Below are 25003 nucleotides of genomic sequence, written 5' to 3' on the forward strand. Positions count from 1 at the left end.
TAAGGAATATCCCAAAACCCTTCAAAACCAATTATTTTGAAAATACACTCACCATTGTTACTTCTCTGCCAGCCCCCTCCACCAATCGCTAAATCCTAATTACTTCAGCCAAGCTCTCAATAGGTGGCTACATCTTGCCCAGTGGAACCAACCTACTTTATTCTCCTGTTGTGTTTGTCCCGCAGCTGGCGAGTACTCGGTCTGAAACACATCAGACACCGGAACAGTTGCCTTCCCCCTCCGGCCTCAGCAGCAATACCGTCCTGCACAACACACTCCCCCCACCTCCTTCCTAGCGGTGGCCACTTTGCAAGCTCACTCTGTGGGGCGGTGGTGGATTCCCGTAGCAAGTTCCACTTTCTCCCTTTGAGACATAAGCCCAGTTGAACATGAATATAGGGCAGAGTCACCAGCTCCTGCTGCAAACTCTCCCCCCTTTTCAGCCATTACCAATTAGGAGGACTAGGTGTCTTGAGCCTGTCCTGCCACTTCAATGGCTGATTCAATCAGCACCTCAACTCAACAACCCCATCTGCTTCCACAGCCCTTCAAGAAGAGTTCCAAAGACTTGTGACCTTCTGAGAAACAAAAAATTCTCATTTCTGTCTTAAATGAACAAAAAAGGATGCTCTCCTCATTTCTCTCAGTTTTCCCCTTTAAAGACCATCTTCGCCCAAGCTTTCAGTCATCCCTTTTAGTCAGGGTCAACCTTTACCCAATTCTGGAGTCCCAAATGCTCTGAATTGGTCTCAGTGTTTCCCCACACGGCAATGGTCTCAGCACAAGTTTATCTGAACCTTGTCGACCTGTAACGTGTCACTGGAAATTCAGTCAGTAGTGACTTACATTCATGTCACTTCTGCCAGAAGTGAAATTAAAACCCAGAAGATACCACAAAGCTTTCAACAGTTTATGAGTGAACCAAATTAGAACACAAATAGAAACTATATTTAAACTGGAGTCCGCCAATACTCTGCCAATTTGCAGGGCTCACCATTCGGAATCGGATTAATACTCGACAAAAATCAGGCGCTACAGCCTATCTGGTCCATGCCGACCAAAGTGCCTTCCTGAGCAAGTCCCATTGGCCTGTGTCTGGCCCACATCCCTCCAAACCTTTCGTATCCACATACCTGTTTTAATATTGTGATTGTACTGGCCTCAACCACTTCTGGCAACTCATTCCACACATTTACCACTGGCTATGTAATAAAAGTCACCCCTCAGGTCACTTTTAAGTCCCTCCAATCTCACCTTAAATGCATGCCCTCTGTAACTTCTGGCTCACCTAGCCAAGGTAAAAAGACTGACCATCCACCTTATCAATGCCCTCTGGATTTCATAAAGACCCACAAGGTCAGCTCTTCAACCTTCCTCCCTCTACAGAAAACAATCCCGATTCTCAAATCAAGCCCTCCAGTCCTAGAACCTGAATTCTGAATCTTTTCTGCCTTTCCACTTTCTAAGCTTTCTTTTAACGAACCAGGCTGCTCTCAGAATAAGGTGTAAACTACATCCCTTGCTGCCATATCGCACCAAAGCCATCATGCCCTTGAGCCATCAAGTATCTATCTGCACTGATCTTTTACCAACACTGGGTTTGGAGCTTTCTCTGCCTTGGACTAACCTAGATACCAGTTAAGCGTCATGAGACTAGCCACTGCTGCCACTACCACCTACTGGGGCACTCTGTTTCAGATTGTAACCCTCCAAGTCAAAAAGGTTCTTACTAAGACCCCATCTAAGTCTTGGATATCCCAAATAACAACCCACATCACACTGGCAATGCAAGGCTTCCCTCTACACAAACCCTCAGGTCTCCATTTCATGCAATGGCAAACACCACACACTGTGGGACCATGCAAATTTTGTGCAGGGAGAAGGAGAACTGTGGGGCACAGGGTACGTCCCCATTGTTCACAGCAAGGTTAAAGACTTGAACGACCCTGAGACAGAAAGCAAAGCTTTGGGATTTGTTTCATTTTGGCTCTGATTAAACAGTAGAGGAGTACAGCACCCTCACTTCAACACACAAGAACAAGGTCTGGAATTATTGCTACGTATGGGGAAAATTTAAGCTTCTCACAAATCTTTCCCCAATGTTAGAACACAGTTGCTTGGCCCAGCCCCTCCCTCTCAGTATCCTTCTAAACTGAGCCTGTCACTGCAGCCAAAACATCTACCTCCCACCCCTTCTGCCACCAGTCAGGCTCCACGTCGGGCCTTCATTGAGCAAGCAAATGTGACCAAGATCAGAGAGAACTGCGTTTCTTTTGAGGATTAAAACTAAAGATTAGGAGTTTGAATTTAAATTCTTTGTGAGATTCAAAAGAATGATCAGCTTCCAAAATCAAAGTGGAAGCTGAGAAATGCAGACAGGATAAAATACCATAAAATTCAGTGTGCAAGCCATCTTATGAGGATTTGTTGTCTCCCCAGGATGTATCCCCTCCCACTGCTGTACTGAAAGCCCACGGTACTTACCTACCCTGGCAAGGGAACAAGTTTCAAGTTTTCCTTTCCAAGCCTGCCATCTGGGCCACAGATTCCCTCACACCATGTACTGCTTGCAAAATGAGCAGGCCTCAGTCACATGTACAGAAGAGTTTGTCAAAAGACAAGAAGGATCAATCAAAAAAAATGTTTTTTTTCTTAAAAGTTCAGACACCCAGAGGGAAGCGACTTATATACCAGATTTTACAGTAAAGTGGCATCAGTCGCTATTTCTATTGAAATTATAAACACACGCACAAGAACACACTTACGATGTTTGCTATGGACACCAGGATTCTTCCCCTTAGTTCTCAAGCACACCGCAGTTTGATTATCTCTCAGCTTTTCTTGTTCGTTGTGAAAAGTCAATTTTTTTTTTTTTTTGGAAACAATTTTAAAGCATTCCTGAAAAGTCTAGAATGAATGAGAGTAAGGAAAGCAGCAAACAACATTTTGACTGAAATTCTAACCAAGACTAAAACTAAAATGTCACTAGTTATCTGTGAATAAAGACTAAACTAAAACTAGAATTAAAGTTTCTTCCAGAGACTATGAGACTAAAACTCAAGGCCCACAGACTAGGAACTAGAAGTGAAATTATTTCTAGGACTAGATCATTGCCCTCCAGTACATCACCTAGACGATGATTCTACAAGAAGCAGCTATACCGGGCTGCCTCCAAGTCCGGTTGCTGTGGAAACCGTCACAAAGGGTGGGGAGGGGGGGGGAATGGATTCCACATCAGCCGAAACAGGAATTGCAACTGCACAGGAGCCGCTGTTATCGTGAACTCTCTCCACTTCTGAAGGGGAAGTATTTGATGGAGGAAAATTCAAAAAGGAACTGGGGCGCTCCCATTTGGGTATATTTAGGGTCAGGGAGTTCCAGTTGGGTATCTGGCTATGGTGGGCAGGGTTCCATTTGATCATAAACCTGCCCCTCGCTCAAGTAAGTTCCCACTTGGACACACTGTCTGGGATGTGACACCACATGGAGACCAGAAATGCGAAGAATGGATAACTCTCACCTACCTGACAAATAGCATTTCCCACCATACCTTGACATTACTGCTCTACAAGTCTTCACTGTCATTACTTTATCTCCTCTGGACAAAGAGTGAACCCTGGGGGCAGGCACAGGCCATACATTGACCAGACCTACTTCCTTCCTATCCCCACATCCCTCAACTCCTCCATTATACAAACGTTAACAACGTCGACTTTGATCAATGGCCGAGCTTCCACAGACCTCCAGGGTACAGAATTCATTCCATAGGGTGGACCGAGAGTGAAGAAATCTCACCTCTATTCAGTTCCATCTCGCCTACAACTAATTTTGAATCTGTAACCCCCTTGTTTTAGACTCAGCTAGAGGAAATATCCTCCTTGTATCCGTTATGTTAAGCCCTCCAAGAAACCTGCAAGTTACGAGCCAATTCAATCTCTCCTCGCAGGAGACTTGCCTTCCAAGAAACCAGCCCACTGAAAGTGAGACGAGGCTGCACAAGCTGGGCAGATCGTCCTCACTGCCTGGATCAGCGGGCATCTGAGATGCCCCCAGAGGCAGGAAGAGCTTACTGCAGGCAGTTAACATCTGGAACATAGAAGCTGGACACAACCAATCTGAGACCGATTCCAAACAGTTATGCTATGTGTTAGAGCATGCCATGGACTCCACCACCAGCTACAGGACTCTCCCGTCAGCAGTGCCAATGTGGATGTCAAGAGACTGACACACCATCTAGAAGGATAGATCATCCTCCTAGTAGGCGGCTCATCCAGATTTTCGGACCAGAAACATCCATGGTGGGACACATAACCTTCAAGCCATTTAGCACACTACCTGGCCCAGGAGCAGCACGGGGACCTCGGGAAAAGCCTGGTGTCTCACTGTTCGGTGAAAGGAGGCAGGCCCTGACTGCCCAGTCCCCAATCCAGCAGTGAAGTTCATCAGGGTCATCTACTGGATCGTCCCAAGTTCAGCAAGGATTAGTGCAAGAGGGTATAACAAACTCAATACGGTGCAGAAGGCAGCTTTATCTCCGCTGGCCTACAAGTTCACACTCAAACCCTTGCCAAACTCTGCTTGCAAATCATTTTGTTACACTCAGCTGGACAATCTCCATAGGCCATCCACAAGCATGTTCCAATGAGGGTCTGTGCTTCTTTCCCAGAGCCATTCGTTAGTTACTAAGCTTAGTCCTTCAACCGTTGGCCCCTACCCTCCAAAACACTCTGCGCAAAACCTTTATAGAGCACTCCCTCAAAAGCCCTGGCCGTACCTCCAAGCATTCTCTTGCCTGCACACAAAACCACCCCCTCAGTCACGGGCATTCGCTGCCACCACCTACAGCCACTCCCGCACTCACATTCCTTCTGACTGTACCTACAACTACTCTGTCAGCCATTGTCATTCCCTCCGCTGGACAAAGGTCGCCAATGCTTCTACTAACAATCAAGAGCACCAGAGATACAAAAGAGGGTACTCCATTAACATTTGGGCTGCAAAATTCTGGGGAAAAATCATTCGTGAATTTAAATGTCACTGCTGAACAGGAGCTAGACTTGTTTCATTTATTTTGAGCATAAAGTTCTTTATTTCAAATCTAAACCTTGCTGAAATAAGTTTCTGATCAGCTCCACGACAGGGCCTCAGTAGAAAGGGGATCCTGAGACTTTAATCTGACAAAGGGATTTGCAATTCCTTTTATTAGCTCTTGGAACAACACAAAAGAACCCAGCAATCCGTCGTTAAATCTGATGATCCTCACGCTCCCATTGGCCAACTGGTAAGTGCTCAGAGCTCCTAATTTGTTTCCTAAAGCTGTCCGGGGAGCCATGGAAACAGAGGAGATTAATAAACCGTGGGGCAGCTGACCAATGGCGAGGGGACGGCGGGAGGCGGCTGGGGCTGGACAGTCATCCCAGACAGTTGAAGGTAACTCTGAGTGGCAGCAATTCTCCTCGTGCCCATTAGTCTCGCAATCCCCCGGAGAGAGTGCTGGAGAGCTCGCCTATTCGCCTGTCACTTCTGAGTGGCTTGCATGCCAGTGCTGAATTGAGGTCCAGACAATAGAACCTGTGTGTGACTGCTCCTCTCATCTCATCGCCATAGTGACGGTGGCACCAACTGGGGAATGCTGGGAAGGAGGGTGTGAGTTGAGAGTGGAGGCGTTGTGGGGGGGGGGGGGAGAGCAGCGGCCCCAAATGCAGCTGCTCGGTTAACAAGACTAGAAGACAAGCACCGAGAACCCCTTTCTTCTCACCTTATTCTGGGGGGGTGGGAAGAATTGCAGAGGACTTCATGCTTAACCTGGAAAAATCTGCAGCGAGAAAAAACCAGTGACCCAGATTCGAGGATGGATCCGAACACAAAATAATGAATGCAAGCAGCTGTCGGGCTCACGTTACACTCACCTTTCCAAACTGGTCGAAATATTGCTTGACATCCTCCACTGTGGTGTTCACAGACAACCCTCCCACAAAGATCTTCTTTGTTCTGGTCACCATCTATCAGAGAGGAAACAGGTTCTGGTTAAAGTGGCCGTGTTTCTCTCTGATGTATCTGTTCAGACTGCCTAAACGTTGGCCACTATTAATGCTCGTGGACAACACACACACTGTTCCCTTGTCACTCAATATCTTCCAGTGACTGGAAGCTGAAGGAAGGATGTTCATTGCTTTGCATGCTTTAGACCCATAATTTATAACTGGAGTAGCCCATCACCGAAGACTCGCCACAAACGTCTACGGATGTACCGCAGATAGCACTCTTAACAGGCTGCATCGCCGTCTGGCACGAAGGATCAGAAAACGCTGCAGAGAGTTGTAAACTCAGCCAGCTCCATCACGGGCACTGACCTCCCCAGCATCAACGACATCTTCAACAGGCGACACCTCAGAAAGGCTGCATCGTAAAGGACACCCCCACCCACCCACCCAGGACATGCCCTCTTCTCATTACTACCATTACGAAGCCTGAAGACATACAGTCAACGTTTCAAGAACAGCTTCTTCCCCTCCACCATCAGATTTCTGAACGGACCATGAACCATGAACACTACCTCACTGTTTTTCCTCTTTTTTTGCACTAGTTATTTAATTATATATACTCCTTATTATAATTTATCATACGTTTTATGTATTGCACTGTACTGCCATCACAAACCAGACTTTGTGACATTCTCACTGATAATAAATACAGCTCTGATTCTGTGCTTCAATTACAACCACACTGGGGCTTGGTCCCTCCAAGATACAGCATAAAGGAGGCAACACACCGCAAGTTCCCCGCCACCTCACAAATATATATCAGTTCCTGGACTGATTTATAATTTGTACACACTGGGATGGGCTCAAGGTAATTAAAAAAATGGGGAGGAGAGTGAACAGCTAGAAGTTGAGGTACATATTGGTACCAACGACGTAGGTAGGAAAAGGGAGGAGGTCCTGAGGAGAGAATATAGGGAGTTAGGCAGGAAGCTGAAAAGCAGGACCTCCAGGGTGGTAATCCCTGGATTGCTGCCTGTACCACGTGCCAGTGAGGGTAAGAATAGGTAATTGTATGGCTGAAGAATTGGTGCAAAGGGCAGAGTTTCAGATTTCTGGACCACTGGGGAAGGCGTGACCTGTACAAAAAGGACAAGTTGCACCTGAACTTGAGGGAACCAATATTCTCGCTAGAGCTGTGGGAGAGGGCTTAAACTAATTTGGCAAGGGGACGAGAACCAGGGTGGTAGGGCTAAAGCTGAGGCAATTGGTATACAACTAAATGCAGTGTGCAGTGAGACTGGGAGGAGGGACAGGCAAGAGAGATGACAGGGCAAAGTTGCAGTCAGTGAGCCCAGCCATTACTAATACTCTTTAGATTGTCTGCCTGGTATCAGTGGTCACATAACGAGCGCTTGCGATGTGCACCTGCTGCACACTTTGACCATCCACCGCCTGCGCCCATGGCTTCACGTGACCGTGATCGGGGGGTGGGGGGGGCGCTAAGCAGGTACTACACCTTGTCCAAAGCTGGCCTGTGCCTTACACCTCCTTTGGTAGAGACGTATCTCCACCCTGTCACACAAGAAAATCAACAGAGAGGGCACCGTCAAAAATTATTGGAAAGGTAGAAGATTAGAAAGTTTTTAAAAACAGAAGCAACTAAAAAAGGCATAATGAGAGAAAAGGATAAAATATGAAGGGAAGCTAGCTAATAATATCAAAGAGGATACCAAAGGTCTTTCAGATAAAGTGTAAAAGAGAGGCGAGAATGGATATATCCGACCGATGGAAAATGACACTGGAGAGGTAGTAATGGGGAAACAAAGCAATGGCAGACAAAAAGTATTTTGCATCGGTCTTCACTGTGGAAGACACCAGCAGCATGCCAGGAATGCGAGTGTCAGGGAACAGAAGTAAGTGTCGTTGCTATTCCTACAGAGGAGCTGTTTGGGAAACTGAAAGATCTGAAGATAGGCAAGTCACCTGGACCAGATGGACTGCATGCCAGGGCTCTGAAAGAGAAGAGATTATGGAGGCATTAGCAATGTTCTTTCAAGAAACACTCGATTCTGGAATGGTTCCAGAGGACTGGAAAATTGTAAATGTCACTCCCCTCTTCAAGAAGGGAGGGAGGCAGAAGAAAGTAAATTATAGACCGGTTAGCCTGACTTCAGTGGTTGGAATCTATTATTAAGGATGAGGTTTCAAAGTACTTGGAGGCACATGATAAAATAGGCCAAAGTCAGTATGGTTCTCCAAAGGAGAAATCTTGCCTGACAAATCTGTTGGAATCCTTGTGGGAATAACAGGCAGGTTAGACAAAGGAAAGTCAGTGGATGTGGTTTACTTGGATTTTCAGAAGGCCTTTGTCAAGGCGCCGCACATGGGGCTGCTGGACAAGAGCCCACGGTATTACAGGAAAGGTACAAGCATGGATAGGAGATTGGCAGACTGGCACGAGGCAAAGAGTGAGAATAAAGGGGGCCTTTCTGGTTGGCTGATGGTGACGAGTGGTGTTTCGCAGGGGTCAGTGTTGGGGCCAATTCACTTCAGATTATTTTGTTAATTTTTTATTAAGATACGGTGCAAGAAAGTTATTTCCGGCCCCTCGATCCGTGCCACTGAGCAACCCCCAATTTAACCCTAGCCTAATCACGAGACAATTTACAATGACCCAATTAACTTTCCAAGAAAACTGGAGCAGTCGGAAGAAACCCATGAGGTCACAGGGAGAACGTACAGACAGCAGCAGCAAATGAACCTGGGTCATATGTCAACGATTTGGATGAAGGGAATTATGGTTTTATGGCAAAGTTTGTCGATGATATGAAGATAGGTGGAGGGACAGGTGGTGTTGAGGAAGCAGGATGTCTGCAAAAGGACTTAAGACAGGTTGGGAGAATGGGAAAAGAAGTGGCAGATGAAATGTCGTGTAGGGACGTGCATGGACAAACACTTTGGTAGAAAGAATAAAGGCATGGACCATTTTCTAAATGCGGACAAGGTTAAAAAAAAATCAGAGGGGCAAAGGATGCAGGATTCCTTAAAGGTTCACTTGCAGTTGAGTCAGTGGTAAGGAAGACAAATGCAATGTTAGCATTCATTTTGAGAGGACTAGAACACAAAAGTAAGGATGTAATGCTGAGGCGTTATAAGGCATGAGTCAGAGTGCACTTGGGAGTATTCTCAGCGTTCTGGACTCCTTATCTAATGAAAAGAAATGCAGGATTTGGAGTGGGTCCAGAGGAGGCTCGCAAGAATGATCCCAGGATTTCAAAAGGTTCACATACGAGGAGCGCTCGAATGTCTGGGCGTATACTCACTGAAGTTCAGAAGAATAAGGGGAGCTCGCATTGAAACCTATCGAATGTTGAAAGGCTTGGACAGAGTGGATGTGCAGAGCATGTTTCCTATTGACCAGAGGGGCACAGCCTCAGAATTGAGGGATGTCCATTTACAGCAGAGATGAGGAGGAATTTCTTTAGCCAGAGGGTGGTGAATCTGTGGGATTCATTGTCATGGATGGGTGTGCAGGCCAAGTCATTGGGGATATTTAATGTGGAGACTGAATATTCTTGATTCATCAGGGCATCAAAGATTACAGGGAGAAGACAGGAGAATGGGGCTGAGAGGGATAATAAATCAGCCACGAATGGTGGAGCAGACTCCAATGGCCTAATTCTGCTCCTACGGCTTAATGTCTTGTGATTAACAGCTGGGTAAGTAAGGGAAAACAATCATGCTCCCACCCACAAGTACTGGCTGCTGATGGTCCCTGGATAGTGGGAAAGGGAATTCACCGGATTTGGTGCACGGCAAACCAAGACAGCAGAAGATGAACGTAAGACCTCGGACCCAACCGGCTGGATCACAATCTGCACTGCACAGAGACAGAAACAGAGCACAAGTAATCCGTTCGGCCCATCAAGTCTTGTGCGCCCATGAACATTACAACTCCATTTATGTTCTCAGATCCATATTGAACACCACCCACCTCCAGGTACTACCACTGGCCTGAGGAGCAAAGCCCAGCCAATAGGAACATCAGACCAATCACCGCCAAGGCAGTCGTTGACCTCGCTCCCTTGGGAGAGCTTCCTTTCCTGGCCTAAACATCCAACTTCAACCTCTTCACCATTACTTCAGCAACCCTACCGCACTTGTGTCATACTACTTTGATTCAATTTTCACTCTAGAGTAATTTTATATCCATGACAGATCCAATATCCTCCATAGTTTCCATTTTCCTGCTCTCAAACAACTCATTAGACACTGGGCCAGTGGCAGAAATGACTCATAAGCTAAGAACATGGCCAAGGAGCCATGCCCAGACTAGTATAGAGAAAGCACCCGGTCACAGTATTTCAGGCAACCAGTAATCATCCTGCGAGCAAGAACCCACTATTGCAGCATTTAAAATGTAAATGATAAGACAGGCTGACATTTCTAAATGTTCCCTTCTCTCTGTCCCTCTGACTTCAACTTTCCATTGATCGTTTCATTGAGGGAGAGGGGGCAGGGGAGAGAGGGAGGATGGAGGGGAGGGGAGGAGGGTGGAGAGGAGGAGGGGGAGAGGAGAAGAGAAGGGGGAGGGAGAAGAGGGGGAGAGGGAGAGGAGAAGGGGGGAGGGAGAAGAGAGGGGGAGGGAGAGGAGAAAGGGGGAGGGGAGAAGGGGGAGGGGAGAAGGGGGAGGGGAGAAGGGGGAGGGGAGAAGGGGGAGGGGAGAAGGGGGAGGGGAGAAGAGGGAGGGGAGGGGAGGGTAGGAGGGGAGAGGGGGTAGGAGGGAGGAGGGAAGACAGAGGAGGGAAACAAAGAATTCCAACATCCTTTAACATTATAATTAAAAAATTATACATAACAGTGGGATAGAGGAGAACACATCAAAAATTAACACAACCATCAATTAGCACGTGGAATCGCTGTCCTCCTGTGCAGAGACGATTCAGAGCACTTTTTAGTGAATAGCTATTTACATGGAAATTCTACATTCGAGGATAAGTGTAGTGTTCACCGTTACACGGCCCAGTCAAATGCATGGGCACACTCTGATCTAGATTACCTCAGATCAATGGCGAGTTACATCCCATGTTGTTCGGAGATCCAGAGTGTGACAAGGAGGCAGGAATGTTTGTGCTTTTAAACATACAAATTGTGGCCTCTGATGTCAACACACCCAAAATCCTTGTCTGGAGGGGCCACAGCCAGTGATGTGACCTGCTCTCGAGGTGACCCAGAGTTCAGTTGCTCTGCAGTCTACAACAGCACCATCAGATCCTTAGCTGCAGCCACGTGACTCCAGAGGGAATCATCCTCACCGCTCGAGCTGCCACCTCTACCTTATAAAGCCGCCCTCGGCAACAGAATGGAAACGTTGGTAAACAAGGTGAAGAGCTGCCGCCCTCTCAACTCAGCAAAGGACAAGTCAGTCTGGAGCCATTTTCAGCTTTAGACACGCAATGTGAAGCATTGCTTTGCTAATTTTATTATGGGTACATTTACATATCTCAAATCAAATTTAGGACACTGACGTTGACACAATCATTAATCCTAGGAAGGGGTGGAAAAAAAAGCAGTGGGAAGTGGCTGAGGGGGTTAAAGTGCATTTTTAGTGTCTGGGGCACACTTCCCCCTCAGACCCTTGCCAGAGTCCAAGCTCATTTCACCTGCTTTGGTGCTATTTGAGGGAAGGCAGTGCACAGTTCGACTCTTAGGAGAGACAAAACATTGCCTGGTCTGGCCCCTGAGATGATAATAGCACACCGTTTCAAAAAGTAGCAGTATCCATGACAAAGACCTTGCTCTCCACCAGCACCCAGCCAGACAGTCACCCTCTTATACCAGCTGAGGGCATGAATATCGATCTCTCCCTGCTCCCCTTGTCATTTTCCCATTCCCCATTCTGGTTACATTCTCTCTCTCTCTCGCTCATTCTCCTCACCTGCCCATCACCCCCCTCCTCCTTCCCTTTCTCCTAAAGTCTACTCTCCAATCAGATTCATTCTTCGTCAGCCCTTTGCCTCTTCCACCTATCACAGCCCAGCTTCTCACTTCAACACCCCTCCCCTACCTGGCTTCACCTATCGCTGGCCAGCTTGTACCCCTACCTTTGTATTCTGGCTTCTATCCACCCCCTTCCTTTGCAGTCCTGATGAAGGGTCTCTGTCTGAAACATCGACTGTCCATTCCTCTCCATGGACACGGCCAGCACGTTGTGTTACCCAGATAGATGGTCTGGTTGGTTTCAAAATTGCTGCACATTGAGTGATACATCTCCTTTTAACAGCACGAGACAGACCTTAAATGTCATGAAACCAAGGACTGTTTTAAGAAATAAGAATGCAGGATTATTTTATTGAAAACAGGAGGGAAGACCTAGTCAAAATAGCTGGGCGCAGATTCCACTCCTCACTGCCCGGCTTCACAGAGAGATCACAACCCCGACAGGACAACACATTCCACGGCAACACAGGCACCAAGAAAGGACACAAGCAGGAAACAGGAGGCTACTGGAGAAATAAACTCTAGCCCCTGGTGCACCATGGGTCAATTTCACTCCTTTCTGAGATCCAGAGGAGCATGCAATTGGAGAATCAATTAAATCAAGGATGAACTCCCCTGTATTTTATTTTAAACAACTCCTCCTACCCTACATGAATGGGTCCGTTTATCACCAGAATGTCACTGGTGTATTCAGCAATGCAGTCGAGTTCCCGGTGGGGTCACCCATGGTGGTCAGGTCAAGGGGAAGCTCCAGACATACACCAACCCAAGCAAGCCCCCTACGCTGGAGACGGCAGAAGATGATGACACATCAAAAAGGCACTGAAGGTGGAGGAAGGCTACAGCAGTCAAGGGCCCCCACTCGCCTTGCCCTCCATGTCACTGGACCCTGACCCTTATCTGTCAAAGACCACGTCGAGCTACTCCTGCCTCAGCCACCCCACTCTAAACAATCAGGCACAGGTCTTCTGTATTAAGGGGATCCACACTAGCAGCCCCACCGGAGAACATCACTCACGACTCAGGCGATCACACTCCCACTCATTGGGGATTTTAACATGCGAGTGGATTGGGAAAACCAGGCCAGTACTGGAACTCAAGAGAGAGAATTTGTAGAATGTCTAAGGAATGGCTTTTCAGAACAGCTTGTTGTTGAGCCCACTAAGGGCTTGGCTGTGCTAGATTGAGTGTTGTGCAATGACCCGGAGGTGATAAGAGAGCTTAAGGTTAAGGAACCCTTAGGGAACAGTGATCACAATATGATTGAGTTCACTTTGACATTTGAGAGGGAAAATATAATGTGTCGGTATTTCAGTGGAATAAAGGAAATTACAATGGCATGAGAGGGGAACTGGCCAAAGTTGACTGGAAAGGGACATTTGCAGGAAGGACAGTAGAGCAGCAATGGCTGGAGTTTTTGCGAAAAAAGAGGGAAGTATAAGACAGATATATTCCAAATAAGAAGAAATTTTCAAAGGGAAGAAGGACACTACCGTGGCTGACAAGTCTGGAGCCATTTTCAGCTTTAGACACGCAATGTGAAGCATTGCTTTGCTAATTTTATTATGGGTACATTTACATATCTCAAATCAAATTTAGGACACTGACGTTGACACAATCATTAATCCTAGGAAGGGGTGGAAAAAAAAGCAGTGGGAAGTGGCTGAGGGGGTTAAAGTGCATTTTTAGTGTCTGGGGCACACTTCCCCCTCAGACCCTTGCCAGAGTCCAAGCTCATTTCACCTGCTTTGGTGCTATTTGAGGGAAGGCAGTGCACAGTTCGACTCTTAGGAGAGACAAAACATTGCCTGGTCTGGCCCCTGAGATGATAATAGCACACCGTTTCAAAAAGTAGCAGTATCCATGACAAAGACCTTGCTCTCCACCAGCACCCAGCCAGACAGTCACCCTCTTATACCAGCTGAGGGCATGAATATCGATCTCTCCCTGCTCCCCTTGTCATTTTCCCATTCCCCATTCTGGTTACATTCTCTCTCTCTCTCGCTCATTCTCCTCACCTGCCCATCACCCCCCTCCTCCTTCCCTTTCTCCTAAAGTCTACTCTCCAATCAGATTCATTCTTCGTCAGCCCTTTGCCTCTTCCACCTATCACAGCCCAGCTTCTCACTTCAACACCCCTCCCCTACCTGGCTTCACCTATCGCTGGCCAGCTTGTACCCCTACCTTTGTATTCTGGCTTCTATCCACCCCCTTCCTTTGCAGTCCTGATGAAGGGTCTCTGTCTGAAACATCGACTGTCCATTCCTCTCCATGGACACGGCCAGCACGTTGTGTTACCCAGATAGATGGTCTGGTTGGTTTCAAAATTGCTGCACATTGAGTGATACATCTCCTTTTAACAGCACGAGACAGACCTTAAATGTCATGAAACCAAGGACTGTTTTAAGAAATAAGAATGCAGGATTATTTTATTGAAAACAGGAGGGAAGACCTAGTCAAAATAGCTGGGCGCAGATTCCACTCCTCACTGCCCGGCTTCACAGAGAGATCACAACCCCGACAGGACAACACATTCCACGGCAACACAGGCACCAAGAAAGGACACAAGCAGGAAACAGGAGGCTACTGGAGAAATAAACTCTAGCCCCTGGTGCACCATGGGTCAATTTCACTCCTTTCTGAGATCCAGAGGAGCATGCAATTGGAGAATCAATTAAATCAAGGATGAACTCCCCTGTATTTTATTTTAAACAACTCCTCCTACCCTACATGAATGGGTCCGTTTATCACCAGAATGTCACTGGTGTATTCAGCAATGCAGTCGAGTTCCCGGTGGGGTCACCCATGGTGGTCAGGTCAAGGGGAAGCTCCAGACATACACCAACCCAAGCAAGCCCCCTACGCTGGAGACGGCAGAAGATGATGACACATCAAAAAGGCACTGAAGGTGGAGGAAGGCTACAGCAGTCAAGGGCCCCCACTCGCCTTGCCCTCCATGTCACTGGACCCTGACCCTTATCTGTCAAAGACCACGTCGAGCTACTCCTGCCTCAGCCACCCCACTCTAAACAATCAGGCACAGGTCTTCTGTATTAAGGGGATCCACACTAGCAGCCCCACCGGAGAACATCACTCACGACTCAGGCGATCACACTCCCACTCATTGGGGATTTTAACATGCGAGTGGATTGGGAAAACCAGGCCAGTACTGGAACTCAAGAGAGAGAATTTGTAGAATGTCTAAGGAATGGCTTTTCAGAACAGCTTGTTGTTGAGCCCACTAAGGGCTTGGCTGTGCTAGATTGAGTGTTGTGCAATGACCCGGAGGTGATAAGAGAGCTTAAGGTTAAGGAACCCTTAGGGAACAGTGATCACAATATGATTGAGTTCACTTTGACATTTGAGAGGGAAAATATAATGTGTCGGTATTTCAGTGGAATAAAGGAAATTACAATGGCATGAGAGGGGAACTGGCCAAAGTTGACTGGAAAGGGACATTTGCAGGAAGGACAGTAGAGCAGCAATGGCTGGAGTTTTTGCGAAAAAAGAGGGAAGTATAAGACAGATATATTCCAAATAAGAAGAAATTTTCAAAGGGAAGAAGGACACTACCGTGGCTGACAAGTCTGGAGCCATTTTCAGCTTTAGACACGCAATGTGAAGCATTGCTTTGCTAATTTTATTATGGGTACATTTACATATCTCAAATCAAATTTAGGACACTGACGTTGACACAATCATTAATCCTAGGAAGGGGTGGAAAAAAAAGCAGTGGGAAGTGGCTGAGGGGGTTAAAGTGCATTTTTAGTGTCTGGGGCACACTTCCCCCTCAGACCCTTGCCAGAGTCCAAGCTCATTTCACCTGCTTTGGTGCTATTTGAGGGAAGGCAGTGCACAGTTCGACTCTTAGGAGAGACAAAACATTGCCTGGTCTGGCCCCTGAGATGATAATAGCACACCGTTTCAAAAAGTAGCAGTATCCATGACAAAGACCTTGCTCTCCACCAGCACCCAGCCAGACAGTCACCCTCTTATACCAGCTGAGGGCATGAATATCGATCTCTCCCTGCTCCCCTTGTCATTTTCCCATTCCCCATTCTGGTTACATTCTCTCTCTCTCTCGCTCATTCTCCTCACCTGCCCATCACCCCCCTCCTCCTTCCCTTTCTCCTAAAGTCTACTCTCCAATCAGATTCATTCTTCGTCAGCCCTTTGCCTCTTCCACCTATCACAGCCCAGCTTCTCACTTCAACACCCCTCCCCTACCTGGCTTCACCTATCGCTGGCCAGCTTGTACCCCTACCTTTGTATTCTGGCTTCTATCCACCCCCTTCCTTTGCAGTCCTGATGAAGGGTCTCTGTCTGAAACATCGACTGTCCATTCCTCTCCATGGACACGGCCAGCACGTTGTGTTACCCAGATAGATGGTCTGGTTGGTTTCAAAATTGCTGCACATTGAGTGATACATCTCCTTTTAACAGCACAAGACAGACCTTAAATGTCATGAAACCAAGGACTGTTTTAAGAAATAAGAATGCAGGATTATTTTATTGAAAACAGGAGGGAAGACCTAGTCAAAATAGCTGGGCGCAGATTCCACTCCTCACTGCCCGGCTTCACAGAGAGATCACAACCCCGACAGGACAACACATTCCACGGCAACACAGGCACCAAGAAAGGACACAAGCAGGAAACAGGAGGCTACTGGAGAAATAAACTCTAGCCCCTGGTGCACCATGGGTCAATTTCACTCCTTTCTGAGATCCAGAGGAGCATGCAATTGGAGAATCAATTAAATCAAGGATGAACTCCCCTGTATTTTATTTTAAACAACTCCTCCTACCCTACATGAATGGGTCCGTTTATCACCAGAATGTCACTGGTGTATTCAGCAATGCAGTCGAGTTCCCGGTGGGGTCACCCATGGTGGTCAGGTCAAGGGGAAGCTCCAGACATACACCAACCCAAGCAAGCCCCCTACGCTGGAGACGGCAGAAGATGATGACACATCAAAAAGGCACTGAAGGTGGAGGAAGGCTACAGCAGTCAAGGGCCCCCACTCGCCTTGCCCTCCATGTCACTGGACCCTGACCCTTATCTGTCAAAGACCACGTCGAGCTACTCCTGCCTCAGCCACCCCACTCTAAACAATCAGGCACAGGTCTTCTGTATTAAGGGGATCCACACTAGCAGCCCCACCGGAGAACATCACTCACGACTCAGGCGATCACACTCCCACTCATTGGGGATTTTAACATGCGAGTGGATTGGGAAAACCAGGCCAGTACTGGAACTCAAGAGAGAGAATTTGTAGAATGTCTAAGGAATGGCTTTTCAGAACAGCTTGTTGTTGAGCCCACTAAGGGCTTGGCTGTGCTAGATTGAGTGTTGTGCAATGACCCGGAGGTGATAAGAGAGCTTAAGGTTAAGGAACCCTTAGGGAACAGTGATCACAATATGATTGAGTTCACTTTGACATTTGAGAGGGAAAATATAATGTGTCGGTATTTCAGTGGAATAAAGGAAATTACAATGGCATGAGAGGGGAACTGGCCAAAGTTGACTGGAAAGGGACATTTGCAGGAAGGACAGTAGAGCAGCAATGGCTGGAGTTTTTGCGAAAAAAGAGGGAAGTATAAGACAGATATATTCCAAATAAGAAGAAATTTTCAAAGGGAAGAAGGACACTACCGTGGCTGACAAGTGAAGTCAGAGCCAAAGTAAAAGCAAAAGAGAGGGCATACAAGGTAGCCAAAGATAGTGGGAAGATAGATGATTGGGAAGCTTTTAAAAACTTGCAGATGGAAACCAAGAAGGTCATTCAGAAGGAAAAGATGAATTATGAGAGGAAGCTGGCAACTAATATCAAAGGAGATACAAAAGGCTTTTTTAAAGTATATAAAGGATAAAAGAGAGTCGAGGGTAGATATAGAACCAATACAAAATGACGCTGGAGATATTGTAATGAGAGATGCAGAGATGGCAAAGGAACTGAATGTGTATTTTGCATCAGTCTTCACAGTGGAAGATGTCTGCAGTATACCGGACATTCAAGAGTGTCAGGGAAGTGAGGTTTGTGCAATGAAAATTATGTCTGAGGTGCTCAGGAAGCTTAATGGTTTGAGGGTGGATAAATCTCCTGGACCTGATGGAATGCACTTTCAGGTTCTAAAGGAAGTAGCTGGAGAGATTGCAGAGGCGTTAACAATGATCCTTCAAGAAATGATAAGATTCTGCATTGTACCAGGTGACTGGACAATTGCAAATGTTACTCCGCCATTTAAGAAGGGTGGGAGGCTGAAGAAAGGAAACTGTAAACCTGTTAGCCTGACATCAGTGGTTGGGAAGTTGTTGGAATCGATTGTTAGGGATGAGATTACGGAGTACCTGGAGGCACATGACAAGATAAGCCAAAGCCAGCACGGTTTCCTGAAAGGAAAATCCTGCCTGACGAACCTACTGCAATTCTTGAGGAAATTACAAGCAGTGTAGACAAAGGAGATGCAGTAGACGTGGTGTACTTGGATTTTCAGAAGGCCTTTGACAAGGTGCCGCACATGAGGCTGCTTAGCGAGATAAGAGCCCATGGAATTACAGGGAAGTTACTAGCGTGGGTGGAGCATTGGCTGATCGACAGAAAACAGACAGTGGGAATAAAGGGATCCTATTCTGGCTGGCTGTCGGTTACCAGTGGAGTTCCACAGGGGTCGGTGTTGGGACCATTACTTTTTACGATGTATGTCAATGATATGGACTACGGTATTAAGGGATTTGTGGCTAAATTTGCCGATGATACGAAGATAGGTGGAGGAGTGGATAGTGTTGAGGAAACAGAGAGCCTGCAGAGAGACTTAGATAGTTTAGGGGAATGGGCAAAGAAGTGGCAAATGAAATACAATGTTGGAAAGTGTATGGACATGCACTTTGGTGGAAGAAATAAACGGGCAGACTATTATTTAGATGGGGAGAGAATTCAAAATGCAGAGATGCAAAGGGACTTGGGAGTCCTTGTGCAGGATACCCTAAAGGTTAACCGACTCAACCTGGAGGTTATGAAGAAGGCAAATGCAATGTTGGCATTAATTTCTAGAGGTATAGAATACAAGAGCCGGGATGTGATGTTGAGGCTGACATTGGAGAGGGCTCAGAGAAAATTCACGAGAATGATTCCAGGAATGAAAGGGTTACCCTATGAGGAACGTCTGGCACTTCTTGGGCTGTATTCCCTGGAGTTCAGGAGAATGAGGGGGGGGGGATCTCATAGAAACATTCCAAATGTTAAAAGGCCTGAACAGATTACATATAGCAAAGTTATTTACCATGGTAGGAGATTCTAGGACAAGAGGGCACAACTTCAGGATTGAAGGACGTCCTTTTAGAACTGAAATGCGGAGAAATTACTTTAGTCAGAGGGTGGTAAATCTGTGGAATTTGTTGCCACGAGCGGCTCTGGAGACCAAGTCATTGGGTGTATTTAAGGCAGAGATAGATAGGTTCTTGATTAGCCAGGATATCAAAGGGTATGAGGTGAAGGCAGGGGAGTGGGGATGACTGGATGAAGTGGATCAGCCCATGATTGGATGAAGTGGATCAGCCCAGGATTGAATGGTGGAGCAGACTTGATGGGCCGAATGGCCTACTTCAGCTCCTAAATCTGATGGTCTTATGGTCATACTGGTGAATTAGATACAATGATTCAGCCTTGGGTAGTACAACATGCAATTGCAGAAAATGTTTGTGAACCCTTTGCAATTACTTAGTTTTCTGCATCAATCACTCAAAATGCAGTCTGATCTTCATCTAAGTCACAAAAATAGACAAACACAATCTACCTAAACTAATAACACAAACAATTGTACTACTTCTCGCCAATACTGAGAATACCATTTAAACAATCACAGTCCAGTTTCAAAATGTTCAGCTCCAACTCCTTAATGCGGCATGCTGTAGCTGGATGCACTTCGCACAGTTGTAGCCGTCAGGGACACTGGAGGTCTCCCTGCCTTCCCACGTCCCACAAGAGGAGCATTGCACCATCCTGCCTGACAGTTCTACTGTCCTAGCTGAGCAGATATAAAGAAATAACGGAAAAAATAACTTGAGCATTTCTTTCCTCTGCTTTCTCTGAATGAAGCCTCGCTTCACTGAAGCCTCGAGACCTAAAGCCACTCTGACTATGCTTTAATTTGCTTTTACTAATCAATCCCAAACGCCTATTGGCCATTGAAATGTTGAACTTTTTGGCAGCTACGTACATCGCTTTGTTTGGAGGAAAAAGGGCACTGCACACCAACACCAAAACCTCATCCCAACCGTGAAGCATCGTGGAAGGAGCATCATGGGTAGGGGTGCTATGCTGCCTCAGAGCATCATGGGTCGGGGCGCTAAGCTGCCTGAGAGCATCATGGGTCGGGGCGCTAAGCTGCCTGAGAGCATCATGGGTCGGGGCGCTAAGCTGCCTGAGAGCATCATGGGTCGGGGCACTATGCTGCCTCAGAGCCTAGACAGTTTGCAATCATTGAGGGAACAATGAATTGAAAATTGTGTCGAGAGAATGTAAGGGTAGCATCTGTCACCTAAAGCTTAATAGAAGATGGATGATGCCACAAGGCAGTGATCCAAAACTCAAGAGTACATCAACAACAGAAAGGTCTAAAAAGAAGAAAATTTGTGTTTTGGAATGGCCCAGTCAGAGTCCAGACCTTAACCCAATTGAGATGCCGTGGTATGGCCTGAAGAGAGATGTTCATGCAAGGTATCCCAGAAATAATGATGAACTGAAACAGGAATGGTCTAAAATTCCTCCTCACCGTGGTGCAAGTCTGATCAGCAGCTACAGGAAACGTTTGGTAGAGATTATTGCTGCTAAAGGAGGTTCTACCAGTTATTAAATACAAGGGTTCACGTACTTTTTCCAGCCTGGACTGTGAATGATTAAACAGCACATTCTATAAAGACATGAAAATCACAATTGTTTGTGTGTTATTAGTTGAGGCAGATTGTGTTTTTCTATTACTGTGGATAGTTGAAGATCAAACCACATTTTCTAAGTTATTTAGTGTAGAAAACTAGGTAGTTGCAAAGGGTTCACAAACTTTTTCTTGAAACTGGGTACGAAATACTCCCATAACTGGCACAAGCTGCCTTGTGCCAGGTGCATCCACATTAGTTTGAGGTACCAACTCCCAGGAGCATAATTAGAGCCCACTCTGCTCAGTTTGATCACGCTCTGGCACATGAAGCCTATTTTTATTTACTTACTTGCAATACAGCATGGAATAGGCCCTTCAGTACTGAAGGACCACCCAGAAATCCCGATTTAATCCTACTGTGGGAGGATTTAATCCTGATTTACTCCTACTGTGGGAGGAAACTGGAGTACCCGGAGGAAACCCACGTGGTCACTTGGAGAACATACAAACTCTTTACAAGCAGTAGCGGGAATTGAACCCGGGGTGCTAGTACTGTAAAGCGTTGTGCTAACCACTACACCACAGTGCCGCCTGGAGGACATTCCAGTGTCATCTGGGGTAAGGCTGGCACAGTCTATCACTGAAGCATTAAACCGAGGCCCACCCCACCCCACCCCCCCGCCGCCACCTGCGCTCAAACAAACAGTGTTCCTTAACAGTATTTATGAAAAACTATTCTCCCTGGAGCCCTGATTGATATTAAATCCCTCAACAGATGCTCCTCGACCACAAGCTCCCCCAGCAGATCGTTCATTGCACTAAAAATACCATCTGGTTGTTATATTGGTGTTTGAGAGAGCAAATCTCAATTGCATGTTCTACTACAGGTAAAGAAAACATAGTTTTTCTGTGTAACATACAGTGGGGCATTCTGATGCATTTGTAAAGAGCATTTCATCAGTGCAGTTATGTACAATTGAAAGAGGACAAAGCAAAATTCCTGTGCTAAAATGGACGTGCAGTTGATAATCATGCTCGATGTGTGATGATTTGGGAGTATTTATATCTAAAAGCTGAGTAATTAGTGGAATGGAGTAAATTAAACGATACACTCATCTGAACAAGCACAGTTGTGACAACACAAGGCAATTACTGAACACCAGGGTATAATGCCCAAGTCTTGGTCTCGCTCCTTTGTAAGCCAACCTCCAAAATGAATCAACTCACCAGCCATCGTATTACGAAAGGAGCTGCCAATCTTTACCTGCACAACAACAGCAAACGCATCACACTGATTCTTTGGCGGGTAGTGCATTGGTAGGTTTGGGGAATGGAAAGCCACTGCCAAATACAAGTGTGGGCCTTTTCTTAAAGTTCAAAAGAGTCAGTAAATTTAATTTCCATGGCTTTATCATAACCACAGGACCTGTCCTGGGATCAGCATGCAAGTGCCATCACAAAGAAGGTACAACAGCCAATAGTGCTTTCACAAAGAAGGGATCCTTCTGTTCTGAGGCTGTGCCCTCTAGTCCCAGACTCTCCTCCGAATGGAAACATCCCCAGCACGTCCACTTTATCCAGGCCTTTCAATATTCAGTGGGCTTCAATGAGAACCTTCTGCATTTCTCTAAACTCCAGCAAGTACAAGCCCAGAGCCAGCAAACACTCACGTGTTAACCCTTTCCTTCCCAGGATCAGAACCCGATTTAGGATCACCAGCACACGTAGTGAAACGTGTTGTTTTGCGGCAGCAGTACAATGGAATACACAGTAATCCAAAACCATAAATTAAGTAAGTCGTGCAAAAAGAGAGCGGAGAAGCAGTGAGGTGGTGTTCACGGGCTCCATGTCCATTCAGAAACCTGATGGTGGAGGAGAAGCTGTTCCTGAAATGTGGAGTGTCTCCCGTCAGGCTCCTGTACCTCCTCCTTGATGGTAGCAATGAGAAGAGGGCATGTCCTTGGGTGACGGAGGTCCTGAATGATGATGCTGCCTTTTTGAGGCATCGACTTTGGAAAGGGTCCTGGATGCTGGGGAGTCTCGTGCCCGCGATGGCACTGGTTGAGTTTACAAATTTCTGCAGCTTTTTCCAATCCTGTGCAGTGGCCCCTGCATACCAGACGGTGATGCAACCAGGTAGAATGCTCTCCAGTGGTGCATCTGTAGAAATTTGCCAGTGTCCTTGGTGACGTACCAAATCTCCTCAAACTCCTAATGAGATACTGCCAGTGTCGTGCCTTCTTTGTCACTACATCAGTACGCTCAGCCCAGGATAGATCTTTAGAGATGTTGACACCCAGCAACTTTTAAAGTGCTCACCCTGTCCGTTGCTGATCCCTCGATGAGGACTGGTGTGTGTTGCCTCGACTTACCCTTCCTGATCTCCACAATCAATTCTTTGGTCTTACTGACGTTGAGTGCAAGGTTGTTGTGTCACCTCTCCACCAGCTGATCTATCTCCCCCCTGTACACCACGGTGTCACCATCTGAAATTCTGCCAACAATAGTTATGTTGTCAGCAAATTTATAGACAGCGCTTGAGCTGCGCCCGGCCACACATTCCTGGGAGAGAGTAGAGCAGAGGGCTAAGCACACGTCCTTAGGGTGACCAGTGTTGACCGTCAAGTGAGGAGATGCTACTTCTGATCTGCCCAGACTGTGGTCTCCCAGTGAGGAAGTCAAGGAACCAGTTGCAGAAGAAGGTAGGGAGGCCCAGGTTTTGGAGATTTCCGATTAGAATTGAGGGTACAATTGTGTTGAATGCTGAGCTATAGCCAGTAAACAGCTAGGTATTACGACCGTCCAGGTGATCCATTGCCGAGTGGACAGCCGGTGGGAGTGCATCTGCTGTAAACCTATTGCGGCGATCGGTAAATTGCAGCCAGTTGATTCCACCCATGATCAACCTCTCAAAGCATTTCGTCACAGTGCAACAGGGCAACAGTCATTCAGACAGCTCACCCTGCTCTTCTTGGGCACCGATATGATTGCCACCCTTCTGAAGCAGTGGGGAATCTCCGCCTGCACCTGTGAGAGAGTGAAGGTGTCCTTGAACACTCCCACCAGTTGGCTGGCACAGGTTTTCAGAGGCCTGCCAGGTACTTCATCGGGGCCTGATGCCTTGTGAGGGTTCACCCTCAGGAAACCTCTTCTGGTATCGGCCTTCGAGACAGAGATGACAGGGTCACCGGATACCGCAGGGATTCGCACAGCGGCAGCTTTATTCTCCCATTCAAAGTGTGCATAAAAAGTATTTACCTCATCTGCGAGTGAAACACCACAGCTATTCGTGATATTAGGTTTCACCTTGTAGCAAACCCTGCCAGAGCTGTCGTGCATCCGATTCCTTCTCTAACTTCAATCATAATTGGAGTTTTTTTTTTTGCTCTTAAAATAGGTCATACCTGTCCTTCTTGTAAAGTTCTGAATCACCGATCTTGAATGCCACAGATCTAACCCTCAGCAGACTATGAATCTACTGGTTCATGCACGGCTTTTGGTTTGGGCATGTCCGATATGTTCTCAAAGGCACACACTCACCCACACAGGTTTTGATGAAGTCAGTGAGAACTGTGGTACACTCATTCAGACTTGAAGACGAATCTGTGAATATTGTCCAGTCCACCAACTCAAAGCAGCCCTGTAAATACTCCTCCGCCTCCCTTCACCACCCTTCTTGGTCCTCACCTCTGGTGCTGCGGTCTTTAATCTCTGCCTATATGCTGGGAGTAGAGGTACAGACAGGTGACCGGACTTTCCAAAGTGTGAACGTGGGATGATACGGTAAGCATTCTTGATCGTGTGTTGGCTCCTCTGGTTCCACAGCTGATATGTTGGTGGTGGTTGTTCACACTGGCCTGGCTGAAATCTCCCACAATAACAGGGAAGGCATCAGGATGCTCTGTTTATGACTACTGACCATCGTGCTCAGCTTCTGCAGAGCCTGTCTGACATAGGCCTGAGGTGGAATGCACACTGCTACCAGGATGAGGGCAGAAAACTGCCTCAACGGTCAAAGAAACCTCCTCTAGGCTCTCTCCAACGCCATCCCGCCCCTGAGATATGGGGCCCAAGGTGCCCATACACCGAGAGTGGTCTGGCCAATGCCCTATAAAACCTCAGCATGATGTCCTTCCCTTTATATT

At 46.9% G+C, this 25003-nt stretch overlaps 1 protein-coding gene across 2 annotated transcripts in view; it reads right to left on the reverse strand.

Moving 5' to 3' along the window:
* The window catches only part of LOC134338359 (RNA-binding protein Musashi homolog 1-like), a 253854-nt gene that overhangs the window by 97136 nt on the left and 131715 nt on the right, over positions 1-25003 (reverse strand). For both annotated transcript variants that reach the window (XM_063034147.1, XM_063034148.1), the window contains exon 6: positions 5910-6002. In XM_063034147.1, the coding sequence (XP_062890217.1) occupies positions 5910-6002 (93 nt within the window). The remainder of the gene's footprint in view (positions 1-5909; positions 6003-25003) is intronic.

The sequence above is a fragment of the Mobula hypostoma genome, chromosome 27 (genome assembly GCF_963921235.1).
Source record: "Mobula hypostoma chromosome 27, sMobHyp1.1, whole genome shotgun sequence".
Classification (NCBI taxonomy): domain Eukaryota; kingdom Metazoa; phylum Chordata; class Chondrichthyes; order Myliobatiformes; family Myliobatidae; genus Mobula; species Mobula hypostoma.